The sequence below is a fragment of the Gekko japonicus genome, unplaced genomic scaffold, assembly GCF_001447785.1.
Source record: "Gekko japonicus isolate JY-2015 unplaced genomic scaffold, Gekko_japonicus_V1.1 scaffold217, whole genome shotgun sequence".
NCBI classification, from domain to species: domain Eukaryota; kingdom Metazoa; phylum Chordata; class Lepidosauria; order Squamata; family Gekkonidae; genus Gekko; species Gekko japonicus.
The window spans coordinates 964,512-974,212 of NW_015164188.1; the positions used below are offsets into that span (position 1 = coordinate 964,512).

Sequence of the window (9,701 nt, forward strand, 5' to 3'; positions counted from 1 at the left end):
CCATTTGAAATTAGACAAAAGAGGAAAAATTACAATTTTCTTCAAACTAATGGGATATCGTAAAGGTGGGCGGTTCCAGAGGGCATCTTTAAGATCATCGATAGAAGAGAGAAGATAGACTCCACTTTTAAAGCTAAAGAATTTTTGAGATGTCAGCTGGGGACAGACAAAGAGTCCAAAGAGGAAGAAACGAAGTCTAGTGACTCTGCTATCTCGGGAACGGAAGAGGATTATGTGGCAGAAAAGGGTGCAGGACCTGCCAGAGTGGTATACGATTTTAGAGAAAGAAAGCCGAAGTATAGGCAGAAGGACTTGGAAAATGGCCTTTTGAAGCGAAGAATAAGAAGATGATCAGAGACTTCTCTCATAACAACTAACAAAATAACATATAAATAGCGAACTGTTATAGGCAAGAACTCTACAAGTATATTGTGATACTAAAACTAATTGTACTAACATTTTTACTAACAGTGAAAAGATCTGCTCCCCTTGGGGTTTTAGTTTAGTGTGGTTTGCTTTCCTTTATCCTTAGTTGTAGTCCCCTCCCTAATATTTCTTTGTAGTTTTTGTAGTCTTTGCAAAATAAAAAAATATCCCTCCGGGGATTCAAGAAAAAAAAGAAAAGAAAATCTTAGGGTTTACTGAGGTTTTTTTTTTTTTGTCAACACTGTTGGTTTTTATGTAGGTTAGATGAAGTTATACTTTTTCCCTTCCTTTCCCCCCATCATGGATATTATCATTATATTGGTTTCATGTATTAACAACTGATTTTTATTATGTGTAACCTACTCTCCAAGCTTCAGTTAAGAGAATATAACTTTAAACAAATAAATAAATGCATGAGTTAGGAGCCCTCGTATTACCACATTCTTTGTCACATATTTGGGGATAGAGAAGCATAGGGAAATTAGTACATTTCTAATATGTAGTTCATACTTAATTATCGATCCTCCCCACACAAACGTTGCAGATACAAGCATTACCTGTTGAGCTATTGCCTTTTATGCAACTCTTTGGGGGGGATAGTTTTGTATTTGTGCATGTGTGTACATGTGTGTGTGCATGCGCCCGTGCCTGGAAGTCATGGCGACCTCTGGGAACTCCTACTGCGGCATGGAGGATGTTCAGAGAAGTGGCTTGATAGCCTACATCTTCCACCTGACCCTGATATTCTCTGGAGGTCTCCCATCCAAATACTTGCCAGGGTCGGCCCTGCTTAGCTTCCGAGATCTGATGATGCAACTCTTAAGGTTAAGTGAACCCTGCAAAGAGGACCAAAGAGGCAATCCTATGTATTGCACAAAAGAAAATGTCTTATTCATCATTCATGTAATTTAAAGTGTCTGGCTTTGAGTCCTGCTTTAAAAGGGACAGCAGGAGAAAAGCTGGATATAAATATTTTTAAATTAATTATATAAATAAATTTGCTGGATTAAAGCCAAATCATTCCCCTCTACAAAATACAGTTCCAGTCTAAGTTACACTGTGTGGACAGGACAGAAAGTGAAAGAGAATACAAATCTGTATATATCATCTACTATGACTCATTAGCTCCTCCAGGGGGGGGAAACCACAGTAAAAAGTGTCATAAAATCTCTGAATATCTGCAAGGAGAATAATTAGTTTGCCACAAATCTCTGGAATTAACTGCATTTGAAAGTAAATCACTGGCGAATAAAACAAATGTGATCTAGTCCTCTTCTGAGAGCATATGATACTCATCTGTGTCTTTAAAATCCTATTAACTGTGAGGATGGTATAAGCCTGCTCTCTATTCAACGCTGGTATCTACTGATGCTGCCTCAAAGGGCAGAATTTAGCCTCAGGGACTACGTGCTCCTTGTTTTGCTATTTCATGAGGTAGCCACAGAACTAAACAGTAATAGATACCCAGAGAATTTTACACAGTTCAAGTTGGGCACTCATTCTTTCTTTGGCCTCCAGAGCAAGCAATTTGGGTTGTTATTTGCACGTGTCCACCATGATTAACTTTTCCATTTGGGGCTGGTTAAGCAGCATGGGCCGGTTTTCCTATCCAGCCCTGGGAGCACCTTTTTGCCTTTTCTTTACGGCATTCATGCTGAAAGGGGCAATGCACTCACAGTCAATCAGGCACTTGAGGGCCACCTTAAAGCACATCAAGAGCATGGGCGAAGTATAAACTAATGGTCCCTCTGGCTTTACCTTTCTTAAGTGGAAACAGCTGCAAACATGGCCCCTGCTGAGGCTGGGGAGGGAATCTTCCCTACCCTTCAGCTATGGATTCACTTCAACACTGTGGCAAATTTAACAGAATTATGGCACCAAGAAAGCCGACAAGAAACCTCACTGCTCCAATACTTACAGCATGCCCAATATTTGGCTATTTGTTTCTCACCATTACCCAAGCCTAGTACTGATCCAATTCTGATACAAAACTACCAGGTGGTAATGAGGTAGCCTGCTACCCGTGCTTCGCTACTGTATTTAAGTTCCGTAAATCCAGTTATAATACTGATGATGTGAAGTTTGAAATGTGACATTTGTTGTAGGAATTCTAACAGAGAAGATTGCAGTGTAAGAAATAAAATGAGACATACGTCCTTTTTTCCTGTCTACTGAAGGACCTCTCTCTAGACCACATTGGTGGTTCTGCCCTCAAGTGCTAGGATCACCAGGCTGCTTGATGAGCTCACTCTGGAGCAGGCCACTGTCCATTTAAGAAGCAGTCGTCTGTTAAGTCCACTCCTGCTACCTTCTACGAAAGTGATGGCCTCTCTACTTGTGTTCTTGGATTGTTTTGCTCATATGGAGACTGTGCTGTTCTGAGCACCTCAGGGTGATCTTGCTGGTACTTGGCCTGCGCAGCTCAGTGCACTGCAGGAGTACTATGTGCAAATGTCTTTGCCGCATTCCTAAGTTGCCTCCTCCTTGTAACATTGGTGTATCTGGCTCGACGTTTGCCAGGATCTTTCTTGGAGGCAGTAAGAGGTGAGAGGTGTGAGGGGGAGTTGGTGTGAGGGAGTGGTGATGTGGTGGACATTTCTTCAGGTTCATGAGGCAGGCACGCATCGAAATGGCTCCTAGAAATGTCCTTTACTATCTCCCCATAAACATTCATACCCTGGCCCTGCTCCTACACCTGACAGACACCTGCCTGTCTGGTGTTGGGGGGGGTTGTATTTAAAGGCATTGGGGAGGCTGGGCCAGCGGCAGTGCTAAGGCAATCCTGCTGAGCAAACCTCCCCGGCAGCTGTAAGCATCCCACCTCCTCTCCTACACCTGACAGGCAGCTGCCTGTCCAGTGACCTGTTAGGTGTAGGAGGTGGGGGGAGTGTGTTGGAAGCCATCAGAGAGGCTAGGCTAGCAGCTTTGCTTCACCTCACAGGTGGTTCTTGGCCATTCCTGATTTCCTCATCTGTCATTAGCTCCGTACAGTCCCCTGTAACCGTTGGGGGGTTTTTTACCTCAGAACACTGAGCTCTACAGTTAACCAATCAGAGAGTGGGGGGTGCAGAGAGGCAGCCACCTGGCAGCTGTATAGGAATAAATGGGGGGAGCAGATTTTTCCCCTTTTGACCCACTTAGGGGTCAAATTTCTAAAAATTCCTTCTTAGCGAGCACCTACGCCACGGGAGGAGTGCTCTCCCCGAATTTGGTGTCTCTAGGTCCAGCAGTTTGGCCTGGGCATTGATTTTACGGTGAGGGGACTTTCTTTTATATGTGTAGGTAAAGGTAAAGGTTCCCTTGCTCGAAAGCCAGTCGAATCCGACTCTAGGGTTGCGGTGCTCATCTCCGTTTCAAAGCCGAAGAGCCAGCGCTGTCCGAAGACGTTTCCATGGTCATGTGGCCGGCATGACTAAACACCAAGGAACACGGAATGCTGTTACCTTCCCACTGAAGTGGTACCTATTTATCTACTTGCAATTTCTTGCTTTCGAACTGCTAGGTTGGCAGGAGCTGGAACTAGAGACGGGAGCTCACTCCGTCATGCTGCACACTCAGGTCTCGAACTGCTGAAGTACTGACCTTCCACAGCCTGCAGTGATGATTTAAAATGTTAAGACCATATATAGGCTAGATAGTAGAAGAGTTATCAGATTAGAAATGCTGTAGAAGCTGGATGTTTAGCCTAATGGCTGAGTAGGAATATGAATATGGGCTTCCCCACTTAAACAGAGTTGCCAACAACCTGGAGGAAAAATGTCTTGCTTCTTTAACAGAAGCTTAATGGAATGTTGCTTACCATGGTGATTTTTCTCTATGCTATGAAAAACTTCACTTGCCCATTTCCATGTATTAAGCTTCTATTAAAGTGACAGGGCATTTTTCTCTATGTCTGCTGGCAACCCTATGTTTAAAGTCTACCACTCTAACCACTATGACACAGTGTTCAAAACTTTTAAAAGATGACGTTACAAGCTTGGAGACTGGTTATTGTGAACAAGACTATTGTATGAGTTTGGTCTAAAGTGACATGCCTGGGGGAAGACAGAGGCCAAGACACAAAATATTTCTTAAACCAGTGTACTTATTACCTCAGTGTGTCTTAACTGTTAGGAAATGGCTTTGTGCAAGCAGTCAGCAGGGCTTGGAGGAGGCGATCCCCTGTCCTAGATGAAGGGAGGAGCCAGATGTGTGTTCATGCGTGAAGAAACAGCAGTTTAGACACTGGCAAAGAAAAAGAGGGAAGGAACAGGACATTTGTCTCCAGGCCTGTTGGCAACTCAGGAAGTCTGCAACAACAAAAAGTCTTAGGCTATCTTTTAAAAAAATGAAATCTGTTTTCTGAGTACTGTACTTTTGGGGGGAGAGAAACCCTTGAAGCTTGCATGTTCTGCAAACTTTCCAAAAAGCTGTGTAGCATCTACCTCCTATGTGAGGAACACAGTTTGTATTGTACTCAAGAATAAAAATGAAAGTTTTTAAAAAAATCCCTCGGCTCACCCACTTCACGAATCGATCGCAACAGGTGCATTTATAGCTCTTTCTGGGCCACTTTCTTATGTTATATTGAGACATTAGCAACTCCAACCAAAATACAAAAAATGCTTTTAAGATGCAGCTCAATTTGATTTTTATTGGTCTAGGTGGAACCGATGGGACTAAATAAATGGAGAACCATTTTAAGCTGCGTGTTTGTTAGTAATAACAGGTGCTCCTTTACCCTTATTGCACCTGCAAGATATCGATACCTGTACTTTTATGACTCTCCTTCCCTGCCACTGAAAAATTATCACCTGAATATTTTACACGGACTCTAAGCTGACACACACAATTCCAGATTCTACTGTGAGGTTGCTACAGTGCAGTAACAAGGCAATTTATACAAGCAGTTGCTGCTGTCTCTGGCTGCCACACAGGCAAAGCCTGTCATACATTTCTTAATGCAGGTGCAACCAAGATCTTATTACACACAGGGCATCTTGCTTTTCAGATGCCTTCTGCAGCCTGTAAACACAAGACCAGCTTTACAATCTGTTTTGCTTTCACATCTAAAGTTCACAGTACTGTATTCTAACTGTGGAGTTTCAGCTAATTGAAGAAACACAGATGCTTAGATTAGTTCTCTGGTGTACATTACAGTTTGGTTAGAAAACGCACCTCTTACAGTCAACAGAGGAATGGAAACCTAGTGGAACACATTCCAGAGCAAAATTAAGACGCAATTTGTTACAAAATCTTCTGTGTCTAACCTACTACCAGGTATGGGCAGTGTGTATGACTTAGGAAGGAAAACTCCTGATGTTCACAAGTATACATAAAATCTACAGAAATGCTCCTTGCTAGGCATCTGCATGCTTACCCAAGTGTCCACCGTTATATAATACTAGGTTTGAGAAAGAAGGCTGCAATCCTAAAGCACTTCCTAAAAGTAAGCCCCATTGAATAACATGAGATTTGCTTAGGATTGCTCCCTGTATTCTTTCAGGCTGGTTCTGCTGAGGTAGTTAATGCTATCAAGAGAAACATTCTGCAACACTTCCCCATTCCAGGTTACCCTGCCACTCTTCCTACACCTTCGCCTGTGTTTATTTGCTTGCTCACCAATCTTCACTAATAGAGATCTCTTTCCAAGACTGTCTTTTTCCATTTGGATTTTGCACACGCCTAACAATTTCACAATTTCATCTCTCTACAGAGACGTCTTACTTAGCTTGCCTTCCCTTGTCTGTTATCAATGAATTTATCTTTCACACAGGAACGTGAACACTGCACTTTAAAGCTCCAACTTATGAATTTCATCCATGTGTTCGCTGGGCATATCTGCATAGAAGCATACTCTGCAGCTAGATCAGTATCTCAATCCTGACCTGTAAATACTGCAAGTACAGCAATAAGTAGGAATCAGGATGTCTTCATACTGTGAAACTGAAATAAAACAACTTCTGGCATGCGAGTTGACTGCCAAGAGTTGCTGAGTATCTTACAGGGATTCAACACATCTGAGGGTTGAGGGCTCTGACCTGCATGAGCTACAGCATATACCCATGTGTCTCCTCTGTCTGTGGTCTTCACCCCATGGGTTCCCACCCATGTGTCATGAGCCCCTCTCAAGTGACAATTTCTTCTGCTACTTTTGGGAGATCTGCTACTAGTGCACATATGCAGAAAGCAAAGGCACCATGCTTCTGGCCAGGGTTCTTTTTGTAGAAAAAGCCTAGCAGGAACTCATTAGCATAATAGGCCACACCCAACAGCAAAATCCATTAGCATATTAGGCCACACTCTGACAGCACCACTCATTAGCACACTAGGCCACACCCCCATGTTACCAGAAGTGTGGTCATCCAGCCACACTCACCTTTCCCTTCTTATTCTGTTGACCTTGTTTGTTGTCAAAACCCAGGACTTTTTTTGTAGCAGGAACTCCTCTGCATGTTAGGCCACACACCCCTAATGTAGCCAATCCTAATGAGTTTCTGCTATTGGGTGTGGCCTATTATGCTAATGAGCTCCTGCTGGGCGTGGCCAACTCGGGAGCCAGCCGGAACTCTGTTCCAGTGCGTTCCTGCCCAAAAAGAGCCCTGCAAGTTCTGGCCTATCTGTGCACACGAGCTGAGACAAACAGAACAGTGATAAGAGGTCACCCAGCAGCAGACTGATAAAAGCTTCCTCTCTCCCCCTTGCCTGGCCGGTTGCTCCATACCTGTGTCAGTTGGTCCACCAATGCTCCATGCATGTGTAAAAGCTCTCTTTTGCCCTTTCTGTCTTCCACCAATCTGGCCTGCCCTAGCCATTCCCACTCCCACTAGTCTGTCCTCCAATGCTCAGTGCATGCCTGCCAGAGTGGAACACCTCCCCCCAGTAGCATGGTCATAACCAGTGTTCCCTCTAAGCTGAGTTAGTGTGAGCTGGGTCACAGTTTTTAGCCTCTGACTCAGGCATTTGTGTCTTAGCTCAGGAAGGATGGCTCCAGAGCAAACTAATTCATGCAGTAGCCAAATCGCTTGTTCACAACTTTAATGCCAGCAGCTCACAAGACTCCACAGCTTAGAGGGAGCATTCATAACTCTGGTTCCTCTTCCTGTCACTTGACTCTGATGTCGTGTAATTTCCTGTCATATGCGTTGTAGTTAAATAGATCTCATGCTGCCATTGGGCAAAGGGTTAAAGGTTGGTCATGGCTATGGGAAAGTTGAAGAACACTGCTCTGTGTGACAGAAGACCTTTTATGCAAATCAGGATAAAAGAGATGTTCATCTGTTAGAAAACATGTTTAAGCTATTACTTCTGACAAGGTAGCGCCATATATATGAGGGGGTGGGCAGGCAATAGAATATATCCATTCCACTATATACATATCCATATAAAGCTGCTGAGGTTGTCAACTCACATTCTTTGGACATTCCCACTTCAAAGCACTTCTGTAGTCTGCAGTACTGGCAGCGATTCCTAGTGACTTTATTAATAACACAGTTCTTATCTCGGTGACATGTATAAACCATGTTCTTCTGAATGCTTCTGCGGAAAAAACCCTGCAATCAAGCAGAAAAAAAGGAATGAAATGAAACCTCTCATCACATTGCCAACTGTTCCCTCTTGTGATTGAAAGAGATGCAACATCATGACTAGGTTTTGATAACCTTCAAAGCCGTCATGAAATATTCAACATCTAATACTTCTTTACAGCACAGGAAATAAGAGTTTAACTAAAAAATAAACACTGTGGTTTTCCAGCAGGGTAGAGCCATCCAATACACAAAACAAGCATTCAAAAATACAGGACAAACCCAGGTTCATGCATATAATTGGGGAAGACTCTGCAGCAGCTGGATGAAAGTACTGTATGTTCGTATGTATGTATGTATGTATGTATGTATGTATGTATGAATTTAGAAAAAAATTATGTGGCTTCTCCAGGAACCTGCCTCTGGCAGGTTTACAAAAAAAATAAAAAATTAAATCCAGTACTAAAAAATCAGGCCCAGCAAAAACATATCTCCCTTATAAATAAAAGCCAAATGGTGGTGGCACTTCTCTAGAACATTCCACACGCTCCAAAATCAGTTTGCTCTCTGATCTGTCATTCAGAGGGTCTCCCTATCCACTGGCTGCTTTGCCTCAGTCTCGCCTCCAACATTCTAAACAGTTTGCTGTTCGTCTCCCCCCCATAGCCAGTCAGAACACAGAGGTTATCTGCATATGCAGCCTCATTGGCCTTTGCCTCGGAACACATAGGTCGTTTGCATATGCGACTTAATTGGCTTTTGCCTCTAACATTCTAACCAGTTTTGCTGTTCTGAGGTAAAATGTGTCCAATCTCCAGGTGAGGACTGGAGACCACTCAGAATTCCAACTGCTTTCCAGATGGCAGAGATCAGTTCCCCTGGAGAAAATGGTGGGTTCTGTATCCTTATATGCTGCTGAGGTGGCCCCCATATGATAGCCAATGTGATGTAGCAGTCAGGGCTTCAGAGCACGGGAGAGGCTGCAGGTGTGTGGGGGGTGGAAAGCTGAAGAGTGAGGGGGAAATAAAGGTAGGTTGATGATTGGCTGGGCAGGAGATAGGGTTGCCAACTCCAGGTGGGAAATTCCTGGAGATGTGAGGGATGGAGCCTGGAGAGGGTGAGGTTTCAGGAGGCGTGGGACCTCGGACAGGTACAAAGCCATAGACTCCACCCTCCAAACCAACCATTCTCTTCTGGGGAACCATCATTGCCAATCTCCTGGTGAGGGCTAGAGATTACTCAAAATTACAACTGTTCTTTAGGTAGCAGAGATCAGTTCCTCTGGAGAAAATGGTGGACTCAGTGTCATTATACCCTGCTGAGGTTCCCCACAGCAAATTGACACTGAGTGTCCAAGGCCGGGGCACCCACCCAGAGCCTCTTTCTAGAGGCCGTTGTATTTATTTCCACAACGGGCCTTTTTCATAGTAAGACCATAAGAACAGACCACTGACAGCTTAAAACAACAGTTTCCAGACTAAAAGATCAACCCCTTAACTAAAAGCCTGAGTGAAGCTTGGTGCCTCAAAGGAAGCAACCTAGGAGCCAGGCAAGCATCAAGGGGAAATGCATTCCTAGGAGAGGTGCCACTACCAAGAAAGCCCTCTCTTTGGTTGCCAACTACCTCAAAAGGCAGATCATCACTGGCAGGTTGGACAATCTGGGAGGAGGTAGTCCTTCATGAACCCTGGTCCCAAGCCATTTGGGACTTTAAAGGTAAGAACTAGCACTTTGTATTATGCCCAGAAACAGACGGGCAGCCAATGCAGT

The 9,701-nt window shown here is 43.9% G+C and overlaps 1 protein-coding gene across 1 annotated transcript in view; it reads right to left on the reverse strand.

The window, feature by feature from the left end:
- RARB (retinoic acid receptor, beta) overlaps window positions 1–7,955 on the reverse strand; it is a 61,455-nt gene extending 53,500 nt beyond the window's left edge. Inside the window, exon 1 of the mRNA XM_015408243.1 lies at window positions 7,817–7,955. Within this exon, the coding sequence (XP_015263729.1) occupies window positions 7,817–7,928 (112 nt within the window). The 5' untranslated portion in view covers window positions 7,929–7,955. The remainder of the gene's footprint in view (window positions 1–7,816) is intronic.
- Between the last annotated feature and the right edge of the window lie 1,746 nt (window positions 7,956–9,701).